The sequence below is a fragment of the Anomaloglossus baeobatrachus genome, chromosome 3, assembly GCF_048569485.1.
Source record: "Anomaloglossus baeobatrachus isolate aAnoBae1 chromosome 3, aAnoBae1.hap1, whole genome shotgun sequence".
Taxonomy (NCBI): Eukaryota; Metazoa; Chordata; class Amphibia; order Anura; family Aromobatidae; genus Anomaloglossus; species Anomaloglossus baeobatrachus.
In genome coordinates, this window is record NC_134355.1 from 188866440 (window position 1) to 188884531 (window position 18092).

The 18092-nt window shown below is 43.3% G+C and overlaps 1 protein-coding gene across 2 annotated transcripts in view; it reads right to left on the reverse strand.

Moving 5' to 3' along the window:
- TULP4 (TUB like protein 4) overlaps window positions 1–18092 on the reverse strand; it is a 238575-nt gene that overhangs the window by 85485 nt on the left and 134998 nt on the right. For both annotated transcript variants that reach the window (XM_075339647.1, XM_075339648.1), the window contains exon 4: window positions 7652–7813. In XM_075339647.1, the coding sequence (XP_075195762.1) occupies window positions 7652–7813 (162 nt within the window). The remainder of the gene's footprint in view (window positions 1–7651; window positions 7814–18092) is intronic.

The following is an 18092-nucleotide window of genomic DNA, read 5'->3' on the forward strand; positions in this document are numbered from 1 at the left end:
GTCAATAGGAACTCAAAACATTTTCTGGAAGATTTTCTTGAAAAATTATAGTCCCCCATTGACTTCAATTATACTCAGATGCTCGAATTGTTCCCATTCGAGCATCCACCTGTTCTTAAACAGTACTGAGCACCCGAGCATGGTAGTGCTCACTCATCACGGCCTATAGAAACATCACATTCATTTTTTTATACTTTTTTAGTGCAGTGAAGTAAATGAATGGGAAGGTTGGGAAAATGCCTATGTGAATCAGCCTGATTTTGGTCAGCATAAAATACCAAACAAAATGGAGTATGATTCATGCTGATCAGTTTTAACTCCCCCCCACCTTGTTTCCCCGCAAGTAAGCCATACCCCGAAAATAATTCCTAGCAGGAATTTTCGATCTTTTCAGAGTAAGGCTATGTGCCCAAGGGATAATGTACCACGGCTATTTCCGCAGGTTTGTCCGCAGGTTTTCCGCAGCTGATCCCCGGAATCCACAGCTATACATTGCTGCGGGATTCGAGCATTTTTGCTGCGGTAAACCTGCAAGACAAGTGCAGAAATACTGCGGAAGTCCCGCCCTGTATCTCCATAGTGAAAAGGCACGAATTCCGCAGATATTTCCACATGAATAATTGACATGCAGTTACGTGCGGTTGCGGGAAATCCGCAGCATTTTCCGCAGCCGCATATACCGCAGCATTAATACAGCACTCTCCAAATCCCATAGGATAATATGGGAACTGTCTGTGCTTGCGAAAATCTGCGGATTTATCTGGAAAATATTTTTGGCCAAGACGAAAAGATCTGCAGCAAGTGTCTGTTTGTGAAGAAACTTGATTTCGTGAAATATGAACTACCTTGGTCACATACGTCAGTGTGTTAATAAGTAAACAATTGTTCTATCTACAAATGCATCTTTATTTATACTGCCTATGCACAGAACACTGCGGTCATCAACTAATCTTAAAACTGTTTACTTATTGCGCCTGAGCACACCCTTTTTTATTTATACACTTTTTCCGTTTATGTAACCACTTCAAAACCTTGCAATTTTTTGTTGTTTTTTTTTTCTCTTCTTTTTCCAAGAGTTATAACTTTTTTTATTTTTCCATCAATATAGCCGTATGAGGGCTTGTTTTTGTGGAAGAAATTGTATTTTTAATGACATCATTCATTCTGCCCCATATTATACTGGAAAACGGGAAAAAAAATTCAAGTGCGGTAAAATTGTAAAAAAAAGTGCAATTCCCCAATGCGTTTTTTTATTTACCATGTTCACTGTATGGTAAAAGTGACCAGGCAGTGTGATTCATCAGGTCAGTACAAGTGCATAGATACCAAACATGCATAGCTTTTTTTCTATTTAAGTGCTGGAAAAAAAATTCAGATGTTTGAAGAAAAAAAAAAAAAAAAAAGAAAAAAATATCACTTTTGTTGTCATTTTTCAGGAACTGTAAAGTTTTTACCTATACCATTTTTGAGTAGATATATTTTGATCGCCTGTTATTGTGTTTTTTTGCAATGTTGTGAAATTAAAGCCAAATAAACTTTAATTCTGGCATTTCTGAATGCGGAGATACCTGTTTATTTTTTATTTTTGTTAATTGGTTAATTTTCATTGGGGCAAATTTGAATTGTGTTTTTTTTATTTGTTTCATATTACTGAAATTTATTTATTATTTTATTTTTACTTTTTGCTGTATTTACTAGTCCTTTTAGGGGACTTAAAGCTGCAATCGTCCTATCGCTTCTGTTATATGAACAGTACCATTAGGCATGCTCTGAACAGCAGAAATCACAATCTCCTGTGAATACTGGCTTGCAGGTGGCGTTCACAGGCAGAGCATCATGACAGATACAGGGGTCATCAGCTGGCTCCTGGCTGTTATTACAACCCATTGGCGCCCTACGATGACATCATGAAAGCTGTTATGCGCAGAAAAAGATGCAGGCTCAGCGTGCGAGCCCACATCAAAGGCAGGGACACGGCCTATGACATACCAGTACATCAAGGTCATGAAGTGGTTAAAGGAAATAGGTCAGTAGGATCAAACCTACTAATGTGCCTATATGGGCATGCAGGTCACAGAATGTGAATAAAATGATACCTTGATATCTGCAATCCAATATTTTATGCAAGGCATATCCAAAATTTCTTTTCTATGTAAATAAGCTGTTAAGATCTATGGACTAGACTCTTATTTATCCCCCTGATAATCTTCCTTCAGAGCTTATTTTAAGTGAAAGGGGGAGTTACCATTGTGAGACATGTAATGACTGACACTTTGCTCTAATAATCACACTCAGTGAACTCATTACAAACACATTTGCAAATACAGTTATCTGCTCATAGTGCTGTCAGCTCTACTGCATAGCTGTGCCTGGCTATAACCAGCACGCAGTACAGCAGAATTAAACCTTGTCTCATTACAAACACAACAAATACATTTGCAGTAGTCCTCTCACAGTGTTCCCAGCTCTGCTGTGCTGGCTGCCTCTAAGATGGAAGCTAAAGCAGTTTGAGACGACTGAAGCTGCAACTGTGTTTGTAATGAGAACAAGTTAACTTCTGCTGTACTGTGTTAGTTTTCATCTCACTGCAGAGCTGTGGGTAATTATGAGAGCAAAGTGTCAGTCATTACATGTCTCACACTGGTAACACCTTCTTTCGTTTAAAATAAGCTCTGGAGGAAGATTCTTAGGGAAATCTGTGTCTAGCCCATTGACCTTAACTTCTTCACGACACATAACGTACTGGGTACGTCATAGATCGTGTGAGGTTAATCTGCGCCGCCTGCCGTGGGCAGTCCGTGGAAAGCAGCACACATAGCTGATTTCAGCAGCTGACATGTGCCTACCAGGCGCGAGTGGAATCGCGTTCCACCCGCGTCTATTAACCCCTTACATCTCGCTGTCAAAATATATATATAACATAACAGCGCGCCACCGTAAGCATAACTTACCCAGCCTCATCGGAAATCTCAGGACTTGATCACGTGACTTCTGGTGGTTGCCATGGTAGCACAGGGTCACGTGATGACTCCTGTAGCTATCATGAGTCACTTTCTCCTCTCACTGCCGGCAGAGGGCAGTGTGTGAGAGTAAAGGCTGCTTTACATGCAGCAACATCGGTAGCGATGTCGCTCGTTAAAGCACCCACCCCCATCGTTTGTGCTTCACGGGCAAATCGCTGCCCGTGGCGCACAATATTGCTAGGAGCTGTCATACATACTTACCTTCCTAGCGATGTCGCTGTGGCCGGCGAACAGCCTCTTTTCTAAGGGGGCGATTCGTGCGGCGTCACACGGCAGGCATCCAATAGAAGCGGAACTACGGAGAGCAGCCGCTTGAAAGTCACGCCCACCTCATTGCCGGAGGACGCAGGTAAGGTGTTGTTAGTCGTTCCTGGGGTGTCATACGTAGCGATGTGTGCTGCCTCAAGAACGACGAACAACCTGAGTCCAGTACAAGGAACGACATTTGGGAAATGGACGACATGTCAACAATCAACAATTTGGTGAGTATTTTGCATCGTTAGTGGTCGCTCGTACGTGTCACACGCAACGACGTCGCTAACGAGGCCGGATGTGCATCATAAATTCCGTGACCCCCAAAGACATCTCATTAGCAATGTCGTTGTGTGTAAAGCCCCCTTTAGACCTGTTTCAGACGTCAGTGATTCTGGTACGTTTGTGCTTTTTTTTTTATACGTATCAGAATCACTGACATACGCAGAGCTATTATAATCGATGGGTCTGCTCACACATCAGTGATTTTTCACTGACTATGTCTTCGTGCAGCGTACACGCGTGTCCGTGCTTCTGCACGGACACATGTCCATTTTTTTCTGGCATCACTGATGTCCTATGGACCACACTATGGTGTGATCCGTGAAACACGTACCAGAAAAACACGGACATTTAAAATAATAAACAATTTCAACTCACCTTTCCAGCAAAGCACTGAGCAGCCTCCGCTCTCTGTAGCTTCCTGGCCGGCTGATGAATATTCATGAATGCAGTCAGAGCAGACCCGGAAGTAGCTGCAGAGAGCGGTGGGCGGACGCTGCAGAGCTGAGGAGTTCAGCACCATGGAGAGCAGGAACGGGGCAGGTGAGCATACGTCCATGTGCAATCACGGATCACGTATCACTCCTGGACAACCCACGTGTGCCGTGAATCATGGAACATGGAGGGACATGTAAATTTTTTACACATCAGTGAAAAACGTCTGTGTTTTTGACTGACGTGTGAGATGGGCCTAAAGCTGCCTTTCTCTAGATCTCAGCTGTGTAGCTGTGATCTAGAGAAATGGAAGAGCGATCAGACTGCTGATCCTTATAGTCCCCTAAGGGGACGGTAATATATATATAAAAAAAAAAACAATTAAAACAACTAAAAGTTCAAATCACCCCCCATTTGGTCCATTGAAAATTAAAGGGTTAAAAAAATAAAATATATACACATATATGGTATCGCCGAGTTCAGAAACGCCCGATCAAAATATAAAATCAATTAATCTGATCGGTAAACGGCGTAATGGCAAAAAAATTCCAAACACCAAAATTACTTTTTTTGATCGTCGCAAACTTAACGCAAAATGCAATAATAGGCTATCAAAACGTACCATCTGCGCAAAAATAGTACCGTTAAAAACGTGAACTCGAGACGCAAAAAATAAGCAGTCACTGAGCCATAGATGCCGAAAATTGAGAACGCTATGGGTCTTGGAAAATGACACTAAAAGTGTGCCACTTTTTTTGGACAAACTTGTGATTTTTTTTAACCCCTTAGATAAAAGTAAACCTATACATGTTTGGTGTCTACATACTTGCACCGGACTGAGGCATCACACCCACACATCAGTTTTACCTATACAGTGAACATGGTGAATAAAACATCCAAAAAACGATTGTGAGATTGCACTTTAAATTCTTTGCTGTTTTCCAGTACACTATGTGGTAAAACCTATGGATTAATTTAAAAGTACAGCTCGTCTAGCAAAAAACAAGCCCTTATGGCAAGATTGACGGAAAAATAAAAAAGTTATGGCTCTCGGAAGCAGAGGAGCAAAAAAAAAACCAAAAACGGAAAAACGAAAAATTGCCCAGGGGTGAAGGGGTTAACTAGAAATGGGCAAGCTTTAAAATGATAGGGTGCTCGTTACTCAAGCTGAGCAGGTCAGATGCTCTAAAAGGGCTCAACGAGTATTATGGAAGTCAATGATCAGGCAATTCAGCTCTTCGCCCACATACAGCCAGCCATATACAGACCATTTCCGGGGGGTGAGGGGACAGGGTTTTTTTCTTGACATACAACATACAAAAAATGTTCTTTTTTTATCTCCCAGGAGAGCCATTCAGACACTGCCAATGGCTCTCCCTGGGTGCCTGCTCCATCATTCAGTGAAGGGAGCCAGCTGTGTGTGTTCATGCTTCATGGATGACATATCAGAGTACCCGGGATACTCGGCCGAGCACCAGGAGTACCCAAGCACCCCAATACTCGATCGTGTATTGAGTAGTGGTGAGCGCGATAGCTCATCACTAAGATTAACAGTTTATTTACATATAAGAAAAAGGTGGATGTCTCCAGATAACGAAATAAGATCGCAGATATCAAGGTATCATTTTATTCAACTTTATTTGGCCTCCATGCTCATATATATGGCTTCGAAGACTTGATCATACTGACAGATGGCATTCACATACAGTATTTCTTCATATGACACAAAAAAAATTGTAAAAGAAAAATACATTTTTAACATGTTGTAAAAGTAAAGCTAATGTCCAACAATAGCATCCACAGAGGCCCCATAATCTATATATACACATTTCTGCAACATATTGGCAATTTTTTAAGTAGAAAAAATGATGGTTTTTTTTTATAAGTAAGAACAAAGTTAACACAACCTTGACAGTGAGCAGACCGTAACGGTGAAGTGACACCCACACCTAGGACATTGTATCCCATCACACACAGATTGGGAGGGACAGATCCCTGGGACCTTTACAGATTGTTAGACAGACATTCCTGACCTTTGGAGAACCACACTTCCTTCAGAATTTTTCCCTCCTTAGCTTCTATATGTCCGACCATAATGTGCAAGCACCATACCTTAGACTTATTCAGCATTTTAAGCCCTAATAATCCCTGTGTGAATCTTTTTTTTTTATATTACAACCATGTCAAGTGATTTTATTTTATAAAAATAAAACCATGCTATTCTCTCGCTGATTACCATCTGATCATAAACAGGTTGAGTCATTTTGTTATAAGATCTGATGGATTCTGAAATAAATTGATGGTATTTACTCTTATCAAATTATATATATATATATATATATATATATATATATATATATATATATATATATATATATATATATATATATTGCTGTGTAATGGACTGCAATTTAAGAATTGCATAGCAACTATTTGGAAAGCTCATTTTTTAATTAATATTGAAGGGAACCTGTCAGGTCCTATATGCCCTCTAACCCAGCAGCAGGGACATGTGTGGACCACAAATCCCGGCCTAACCATCACTGTCTAATAATATTGTGTAAAAGCAATGTTTTAAAAAGGGAAAAAGTAGCTTATTAATCCTATGTTAAATAGGGCTGTGACTAGTCGCAAGGGCTTTGTTTCGCTCTGACTAGTCTGCCCTCTTTCCATGTTATGTGGGCATAACATAATTTCCATGAGCCGTTGTCACCGCCAGCTCATGGAAATCTCGCGCATGCGCGTCTCTTTCCCGCAGCGTCACTTGGCCTCTGTAGCTGGATGTTTGCTTCTTGGATTCAGAAGTGCACTGCACATGGTTGGAAGTATAGGAGACTTTTGATCATGCGCAGTGCGCTTGTGAAGCAGACAACCGTACACCGAGCTACAGAGGCCAAGCGACACATACGTGCACCAGATTTTCATGAGCTGGCGGTGACATCGACTCTTGGAAATCATGTTATCATGACTACAGAGGCATGATAACACAAGGAGGGCAGGCTACTCGGGGCGAAACAACGCCCTTGCGACTAGTCACAGCACTAATTAGCATAGGGAAACCGTAAGTTCTAAATCCACACATGTCCCTGCTTCTAGGTTAGAAGGCATATAGGACCTGAGAGGTTCCATTTAAAGCCTTATGGGTAGAGATGAGCGAACGTGAAAAGTAAAGTTCGGTGTTCGTACCGAAAATGGACATTACAAAAAAATCAATGTTTGAGTTCAGAGTTTGGGTGTTTTACATATGCAAACCACTCGAACGAGCATATCTGTGCTCAAGTACGCTTGGTGCTCAGCCCAGTGCGAGCCACTTGAAGTGTTTGATCAGCTCGTACTGGGGGTAACAGCGAAGGGAAATTTAGCGTGTATAAAAAAAAAAAAAAAAAAACCCTGCTCTGCCTCTTCCGGAATATAATCTGTTTATGGCTGGCTGTATGTGGGCGGTGACCCGAACTGCCCAATCAGTTACTTCCATTGGGGTTCAGGTCAAGTCCGCGGCCAAAACTGAACTTTTTAATTAAAGTTCGGCACAACCCACCGCACCTGAACTTCAATGGGTCCGCTCATCTCTACTTATGGGTCACATATTTTGCAGCCTTTCTGGAATGTGTAAAATGTAAATCTGAATATATTTTTGGAATTTAGTTAATCCATCATACCTGCTGATCATCCGGAGTCCAAATTCCACAGGTGATTTGACTTTCTAGGTTGATCTCCGATGACCAATGTCGTTGACCACTCACTGAGCCCACAAGTACAAATCCATCTCGGTATGATATCAAAGCTTGAGTGCCATCGTGACTCCAAGTAAAGTCACTAACCTTAAGGATAAAAAAACAGAGAAAAAAACATTACTTTATCTGCAATATTAAGAATATGGCAATAAATTGGTGCACACAAGATGAAAATGGATTCCAGAATCTTTTTTTTTTTTTCATTTTTCATCTACAAGGGTGATACTAGCACAGAGTCCCGTTATAGTTTAAAGTACAGCGCAAGGTGGTTTAAAAGCCAATAATCTTTATTGTAAATTCCTTTAAAGATTGATGGTACAGAAAAGTGTGCTGACGCATTTTGAGCCAATTCAACTCTTAATTGTAGATTCAAAAACTGAAATCTTAAAAATCCTTCAACACGATTATGATACAAGCATCACCTGTGAATCTTTAACTCAACGTACTGACTGGGTAATGCCATTGTTTGGATACTTGTATGTAGTAACTCACATTACAAAAAAATTACATAGATATAAGTACCAAAAAAACTGGCAAATGTTTTGGGTTTTTTTTTTTACATTAAGTGTAACAGGAGAGGATGAATATCATATCAAGTATAAACATTGTATATGGTCTACATCAGAATAAAATAGGATGGAGTTTGAGAATAAATTTAAGCCTACACAAATAAACGACATCAAGTGAATGGGTACAAAACGGAGCTAAAAAGAGATTTTATTCTATGATCAAATAGAACATAACTGAATTTGTTTGACATTAAATTGAAACATTAGGAAATACAGATAAACTGCATCATGTGAATAGGTACAAAATATATTCACGTTTGATATTTATATGGAGTTAGTGGAACATTCTATTTTGTGATCAAAATGAGGCAGACGTGGGGTTTTTTTACATTAATTTGTCACAAGAATAGCTAATTGGACACAATTTGGCCATTTTTTCTTAGGGGTGTACTCGCTTTTGTTGCCAGCAGTTTAGACATTAATGGCTGTGTGTTGACTTATTTAGAGAGCTCACCCAATTTACAGTTATACAAACTGTACACCGGCTACTTTACATTGTATCAGCGGTTTTTACATTAACGGCTGTGTTGAGTTATTTAGAGGGTACATTGCATCAAAGGGTCATATTTTCAGTGTTGTCCCATCAAAAGATATAATAAAATATTTACAAAAAAATGTTTGGGGTGTACTCACTTTTGTGATGTACTGTATACGAGACTTTACAGAAGTCTAAAAAAATAGTGAAACTTTGATTACCGTATTTTTTGGACTATAAGTCGCACCAGACCATAAGACGCACCCTGGTTTTAGAGGAGGAAAATAGGAAAATAAAATTTTAAGCAAAAAATGTGGTCATGACACACTGTTATGGGGCGAGGATCTGCTGCTGACACTGTTATGGGGTAAGGTCCCCAAATTCTCTACTAAGGTAGCCCATCCTGGTAATGATCCTCCTGCCTTGTATATACAGTATATTCCCTCAGCCTGGTATAGCCCCCATCCTGCTATATACAGTCATCCTGGCATATGGCCGCATCCTGCTATATACCCCATCCTGGCATATGACATCATCCTGCTATATAACCCATCCTGGCATATGGCCCCATCCTGCTCATATACCCCCATCCTGTGGCACATTAAAAAAAAAAAAAACGTTCATACTCACCTTACCTCAACTCCCTGCAGCATCACTCCTCCTCCGTCTGTGTCACCAGCAGTGCTAGAGTGTGGAGCCGGCCACGATCCCTGCAGCATCGCGATGTCCTCCTGTCTGTGCTGGCGCCGCTGGCACAGACAGGAGGACATCGCGGTGCTGCAGGGATCGTGGCCTGTGAGTTATACTGATTCACTGCACCCTGCACTGATGATTATGCGCGGGGAGCAGTGAATACAGCCTCACATGATCACTCCAGGCTGTAGATTGCAGGGGTGATCATGCGGGCAGGCTGTTTAATATGCGTGCATTCCCCACACATCACCCCGCCCACCTGTCAGCGCCGGCTTCAGCGGTGAGAGATGATGGGCGGGATGATGGGCGTACATATTAAATGAGCGGGTCCACGTGGTCACGGCAGGCTGCTACAGCCTGCTCGTGCCGCCGATGACCCGCTTCACCGCAGCACCCTCACTCTCCGCAGCCCTACATTCAGACGCACCCCCCACTTTCCACCAACATTTGGGGGGGAAAAAGTGTGTCTTATAGTTCGAAAAAATGTTCACACTGGCCATGAGACAAGGAGAAACCAAGGAAAAAATTGTGAAAAAATACCCTGCTGTAACTAAATAAAAGCATAGTGCATATAAACATAGGGTACTTAGTAAACACTGTTTTTGATCAAAAAAAGCATAAAGCTATCCCACCAACGCCAAGGTGTACCCACCAACGCCAAGGTGTACTCTCTAATATTAAAACCTTACCATGGGTCTAAAATATATAAAATATAAAATTTTTTGTTTTTATGTAGTTTGTTTTTTTTTGTATTCAGTACAAACAGGGAGTGGCCCCCTTCTCAGCGAGCTGGACATTTCATTCTGTGAATCCCCCTGACTGTGTGTGTCCTGTTGGGACCCGGTCGCTCTCAGCCCTTAGCCACATTGAGGCCTATTTTAGACCCATGGTAAGGTTTTAATATTAGAGAGTGTAGGTACTATCCCAACTGGGTACACCTTGGCGTTGGTGGGATAGCTTTATGCTTTTTTTGATCAAAAACAGTGTTTACTAAGTACCCTATGTTTATATGCACTATGCTTTTATTTAGTTAGAGCAGGGTATTTTTTCACAATTTTTTCCTTGGTTTCTCCTTGTCTCATGGCCAGTGTGAACATGGTCTCACAAGTACCATGTATACCATCTCCTACTCCGGCTCACTTTTTTGTTTTTATGTAGTTTTTTTGTATTCAGTACAAACAGGGAGTGGCCCCCTTCTCAGCGAGCTGGACATTTCTTTCTGTGAATCCCCCTGACTCTGTGTGTCCTGTTGGGACCCGGTCGCTCTCAGCCCTTAGCCACATTGAGGCCTATTTTAGACCCATGGTAAGGTTTTAATATTAGAGAGTGTAGGTACTATCCCAACTGGGTACACCTTGGCGTTGGTGGGATAGCTTTATGCTTTTTTTGATCAAAAACAGTGTTTACTAAGTACCCTATGTTTATATGCACTATGCTTTTATTTAGTTAGAGCAGGGTATTTTTTCACAATTTTTTCCTTGGTTTCTCCTTGTCTCATGGCCAGTGTGAACATGGTCTCACAAGTACCATGTATACCATCTCCTACTCCGGCTCACTTTTTTGTTTTTATGTAGTTTTTTTGTATTCAGTACAAACAGGGAGTGGCCCCCTTCTCAGCGAGCTGGACATTTCATTCTGTGAATCCCCCTGACTGTGTGTGTCCTGTTGGGACCCTCTCCTACTCCGGCTCACTTTTTTGTTTTTTTTTGTTTTTTTGTTTTTACCATATATAATATATATATATATTTTATTTTTTTGTACACACTTTGGGATCACTGATTTTGAACATTTTCACTTGTTCATTATAGCAAACGTGCATATTCTTTGTTTAAATATAAAAACATTTTTTTTTTTTTTTTTTTACATTTTATTCCTTTCTTGTAACTAATAGTCTTACAATTAGCACGACATAGAAATTTTGACCAACATCCTTTAGTAATGTTCCCCATATTGTTGTAACGTGCCCATCCTTGTCCCCTTGTAGTATTGTGCCCCATCCTAGTCCCCATCCCACAGTAATGTGCTCATCCTTGTCCCCATCCTAAAGTAATGTTCCCCATCCTTATCCCCATTTTGTAGTAATGTGTGTTCATCCTTGTCCCCATCCTATAGTAATGTCCCCAATCTATAGTAATGTGTCCATCCTTGTCCCCCATCTTATAGTAATGTTCCCCATCCTTGTCCCCTTGTAGCAATGTCCCCATCCTATAGTACTGTCCCCATTCTATAGTAATGTGCCCATCCTTTAAGTAATGTGCCAACCTTGTCCCCACTCTATAGTAATGTCCCCAGCATGATCCCTATTCTATAGTAATGTTTCCCATCCTTGTCCCCTTGTAGTAATGTCCCTATCCTACAGTAATGTGCCCACCTTGTCCCCATCCTGTAGTAATGCCCCCATCCTATAGTACTGTGCCTACCTTGTCCCCATCCTATAGTACTGTCCCCAGCCTTGTCCCCATCCTATAGTAATGTCCCCAGCCTTATCCCCATTCTATAGTAATGTCCCCAGCCTTGTCCCCATTCTATAGTAAGGTGCCTATCCTAGTCCCTATCCTATAGTAATGTGCCCATCCTAGTCCCTATCCTATAGTAATGTACCCATACTATAGTAATAATGTCCCGATCTAATAGTATTGTGCCCATCCTTGTAATGTCCCAATCCTATAGTAATGTCCCCAGCCTTATCCCCATCTCATAATAATGTGCGCACTTTGTCCCCATCCTGTAGTAATGGGTCAGCTGCTCCCCTCACCTTCCACAGACGCCGTAGTGAAGCTGAGGGGGAGTGGTCTGCGGCCCCAGATCCACAGTGATTGGAGAGATCGGTCACAAGGCCGGTCTCTCCAATCAGAGCTGGGGGCGGGTGAAACACAGGTCACCCAGCTCCAGCCAATGATCGGTGCTACAGCTGCCCTAATCATGGCTGGATTTCCTTGTTTCAGCGATTTTCAATGGCTGAAACATTAGTGGCTGTGATTGGCTGACGAACAGCGCTCAGCCATTCACAGCCTCCGTAGGTCCGGAGAGGAGACACCACCCCTCCTGAGGTCCCCTCCTCCCAGAATCTAAGGTATTTGCAGCGATCGCAGCCACCAGGGCCGCGATTTCGCCATGACGTACTGGTTATGTCATGGGTCCTTAAGTACCAGGGAGCCATAACGTACCCAGTACATCATAGGTCGCTAAGGGGTTAACGTCCAACACACACACACACACACACACACACACACACACACACACACCATTCTTCTCACCTGTCCTGCGCTTCCTCCACTGCCTCATCTCTGCTTCATGCGGCCCCCAGGCCCGTGCCCCTGTTCACTATCGCGGCAGGTGCAGTGTCACTGTCAGTGATTTATGTGAGATGATTGTATTGCCGACGCGAGAGCGCAGCGTTGGCAACACATTCATCTGACATAAAGTGCAGGTAGTGGCTGCGGCCCCTGCACCTGCCGCGATAGTGAACAGGGGCATGGGCCTGGGGGCCGCACGAACTACCTTGAGGGGCCGCATGCGGCCCGCGGGCCGCGTGTTTGAGACCCCTGCCCTAAACCCTCCAAATTTCTTTTTAATCACATCTATTTTTATACAGTCTTTCAAAAGATTTGCATTGGATGGCTGTAATAAAACCTCACCAAACAGAAACATGCAGAGAACCACAAAGCAGATTCTTTATCAAAAATCAATGGAATCATTATCTCAGACCCATTATGGTAACGTCTTTTAACTTGATAAATCGTGTTGACAGATCCTCTATAAGGAGTCACAACTGATGGCCATATCAATTCTAGACAACCTATAAAGGGAAGGAGTCCCACCGATCTGTATGTAATGATGCTACAGATGTGGATGTTGCTGTTTCTGCAATTATGGTATTCCTGTGTGGAATTTATCTCATAATGGATGCATACTATAATAATATCTAATAAAAAGAACTGGAACAATAGGGGAACTTGGTTACAAAATACAGTATCATTTTACGGTGAGTATTTCAGTAGATTATAAAGGCGAGATAGACAAGGTCAAAAATCATTGTGACACTATAAACAATACCAAGGAGACAAATATACCTTTCCCTCGGAATTACTAGACTGTTTTGTACATATGAATGATATAGACCGGTGGACCAATATGCTCACACTTCTCATATGGGTAGAGATCACCGAGTGATATAAAGGTCAAGGTCAACATCAGGGGGCTTTATGAGCTGAAACCAGTGTTGGCCACAAGATCTGTGAGGGAGCAAAGACTTCGTAACCCAACTGATTACTGGTATAACAGATCCCTTACACTTCTAGTAGACAAGGTGCAAACTTCACATACACTTCCTAACCAAGAATGGAATAAGCCATACAGCTAACCAATCTCTATTGTTAAATGTCAATTGTTAAATATTGGACATCACTTATCACCTGTGCTTATGTAAGGTGATCAAAGAATCTGGCTTGAAATTAAATATAACTAAATCCATTTCCCCATCTATGTTATATGTTATGTGGTATTTTCAGCCATCTGGATGCCGAAAAAATGTTAATGCAACGACATTAAAAGAAACTTTCTATGGGTCTCGATAGTGGTGAAAAAACTTATCCCCTAGACCTGAATTATGCTCCATGGCCAACCTCTCAACCTTTTCTTTCAAATTAATTGGTTACAAGCGTACAATCTTAAGAAAACTCAGTGGGAGATATACTTTGTATTGTTGGGAAGCTTTATATCCAAGATGAGATGGAAACGCAGTATTATACAATCAAAGCACACAATGGAAAGGAAAACACAAGGTTATCACCATCTAATACGCCAATAAATGTTGAAGTTTGTTACATTTTAAAAAGGCAACACAAGTTCTTTTTCATACCAAGATGCACACAAGATGACCCACTGCATTCCGGCCCTTACTGACTCTTTCAGTGACTCCTAACTCAGTAGGCAATGATTCAGGGTCAGCGAGGGCCAGCATCTGGTGGATCAGGAAGACCTACCAAAATAAATGTAAGTGAAGCAGTTCAAATGTTTTAATAAGAACCAACAAAGGCTACCACCATAGGATGGTGGGTCAGGGGGTCATTTGATGGGACGGGATGTGAAGGAAGTACCTACCGTATTTTTCGGACCATAAGACGCACTTTTTTCCCCCAAATGTTGGGGGAAAGTAGGGGTGCGTCTTATGGTCTGAATATAGGGCTGCGGCCGGGAATGAGGGTGCTGTGGTGAAGCGGGTCATCGGTGGCATGCGCAGGCTCTAGCAGCGCCTGCCGTGACCACGTGGGCCCGCTCATTACATATGCACGCCCATCATCCCGCCCATCATCTCTCAGCGCTGAAGCCAGCACTGACAGGTGGGCGGGGGGTGCGCGCATATTAAACAGCCGGCCGTGATCACCCCTGGCAACTACAGCCTGGAGTGATCATGTGCGATTGTATTCACTGCCACGCTGATGATGATGCGCGGGGGGCAGTGAATAAGTACGGTACACTCACCCGTCACCATTCCCCTGCAGCACCGCAATCTCCTCCTGTCTGCCGGCCAGCTGATCTGTGTAACGAGCGGTGAGCACAGAGATGACGTCATCCCTGTGCACGCTCTCCACACACATCAGCCGGCAGACAAGAGGACATCGTGATGCTGCAGGGGAACGGCTCCAGACAGGTTAGTGCTGGGGGCAGTGAATCAGTACACTCACCCGTCACCGTTCCCCTGCAGCACCGCAATCTTCTCCTGTCTGCCGGCCAGCTGATCTGTGTAGCGAGCGGTGAGCACAGCGATGACATCATCGCTGTGTGTGCCGCTAGTCACGCAGGTCAGCTGACCGGCAGACAGCAGGACGAGCGATGCTGCAGGGAGCGAGGAAAGGTGAGTATAAACGTTTATTTTTTCTGTGATACAGGATACATGCCATATAGCAGGATGGGGCCGTATAGCAGGATGGATGGGGGTATATAGCAGGATGGATGGGGGTATATAGCAGGATAAGGGCATATAGCAGTATATAGCAGGATGGGGGTATATAGCAGGATAAGGGCATATACCAGGATGGCAGTATATATCAGGATGGGGCGCATATAGCAGGATGGCAGTATATAGCAGGATGGGGGTATATAGCAGGATGGGTGTATATAGCAGGATGCCAGTATATAACAGGATAAGGGCATATACCAGGATGGGGTACATATACAAGGCAGGAGGATCATTACCAGGATGGGGTACCTTAGCAGAGAATTTGAGGACATTACCCCCATAACAGTGTAGGCAGCAGATCCTCGCCCCATAAGTGTGGCATGACCACATTTTTTGCTTAAAATTTTATTTTCCTTTTTTCCTCCTCTAAAACCAGGGTGCGTCTTATGGTCCGGTGTGTCTTATAGTCTGAAAAATAGGGTAGATGGTGGAAGGAACATGAGAGGCACCGCCTGATGTGTGGAACGCAAGGGACGCATACTATGGGAGGTGAAGAGACAGTATTTACAGTACTAGGGGCAGCTATGTGAACAGAAGCCCTAGTAATACACCAGTTAGCTTTTTCCTAGGTGTATAGGGAGGCCGGGTGGGCTTCTTTGGTGGTGGTCAGAGACAGACGGGGCAAGAGACAGACGGGGCAAGAGACAGACGGGGCAAGAGACAGATGGGGCAAGAGACAGACATAGAAAGACAGACATAGAAAGACAGACAGACACAGAGATAGAGAGACAGACAGACACAGAAACAAAGAGATAGAGACAGATACACTGATACGAAGACAGACAGAGAGATAGAAACAAACAGAGCCATACACACAGACACACAAGGAAAGAGACAGACAGAGATACAGACAGACAGCGGCACACAGACAGACTGGGAGAGAGACAGAGAGACAGTTACTATACCAGGCAATGCCCGGGTACTACAGCTAGTCCAAAATAAAATCCAGAAAAATCACATTATATAAATTTATTTGCATTTTGCAGAGAGAAATAAGTATTTGATCCCTCTGGCAAACAAGACTTAATACTTGGTGGCAAAACCCTTGTTGGCAAACACAGCAGTCAGACGTTTTTTGTAGTTGATGATTAGGTTTGCACACATGTCAGGAGGAATTCTGATCCACTCCTCTTTGCAGATCATCTCATTAAGATTTTGAGGCTGTCACTTGGCAACTCGGAACTTCAGCTCCCTCCATAGGTTTTCTATGGGATTATGGTCTGGAGATTGGCTAGGCCACTCCATGACCTTAATGTGCTTCTTTTTGAAACACTCCCTTGTTGCCTTGGCTGTATGTTTTGGGTCATTGTCTTGCTGGAAGATCCAGCCACAACCCATTTTTAATGTCCTGGTAGAGGGAAGGAGGTTGTCATTTAGGATTTTATGGTACATGGCTCCATCCATTGTCCCATTGATGCAGTGAAGTAGTCCTGTGCCCTTAGCAGAGAAACACCCCAAAACATAATGTTTCCACCTCCATGCTTGACAGTGGGGATGGAGCTCTTTCGCTCATGGGCAGCATTTCTCTTCCTCCAAACGAGACAAATTAAGTTAAGGCCAAAGAGCTCAATTTTTGTCTTCTTATCTGACCACAGCACCTTCTTCCAATCACTGTCAGAATCATCCAGGTGTTCATTGGCAAATTTCAGATGTGCCTGCACTTGTGCTTTCTTGAGCAGTGGGACTGCAGGATTTTAAGCCATTACGGCGTAATGTGTTACCAATGGTTTTTTTGGTGACCGTAGTCCCAGTTGCCTTGAGATCATTACCAGTTCCCCCCGAGTAGCTTTAGGCTGATCTCTCACCTTCCTCATGATCCTGGATACCCCACGAGGTGAGAATTTGCATGGTGCTCCAGATTAATGTCAATTGATATTTTGTATATCTTCCATTTTCTTACTATTAGGCCGGGGCCACACGGGGCACTAGTGCGATCCTTGCATGACACTCGGCTCATGCTGGCAGCACAACAGGAGCCGAGTGGCATGCGAGTGTCACTGCGACTGAGGTCCGATCATGCGATCGGACCTCAGCTGCAGGGGGCGGGCCGGCTCTGAGGAGGGGCGGGCCGGCTCTGAGGAGGGGCAGGCCGGCGCTGCGGAGAGCGGGCCGGCGCTGCGGAGGGGAGGGCCGGCTCTGAGGAGGGGAGGGAGAGATTTATCTCCCTCTGTCCTCCATTAACGGCTATTGCCATTCTCGCCCTGCACTCGCAGTACTGCGAGTGCAGAGCGATTTTTCTCTTGCCCCATAGACTTGAATGGGTGCGAAAGAAACAAGACTTGTATTACAATCGCAGCATGCTGCGATTATTTTCTCGGTCCGATAAGGGCTGAGAAAATAATAGATCATGGGTTCTAGGACATAGGCTAGTATTGGTCCGAGTGGAATGCGATGTTTTATCGCATTCCACTGGCTCCGGTTTTCATGCCTTGTGGCTTAGGCCCAACACTAACAGTTGTCTTCATCTCACCCAGCGTCTTACTTATGGTTTTGTAGCCCATTCTAGCCTTGTGCAGGTCTATGATCTTGTCCCTGATATCCTTCGAAAGCTCTTTGGTCTTGCCCAGGTCATAGAGGTTAGAGTGTGACTGAATAATTGAGTCTGTGGACAGGAGTCTTTTATACAGGTGACAATTTAAGACAGCTGTCTTTAATGCAGGTAACGAG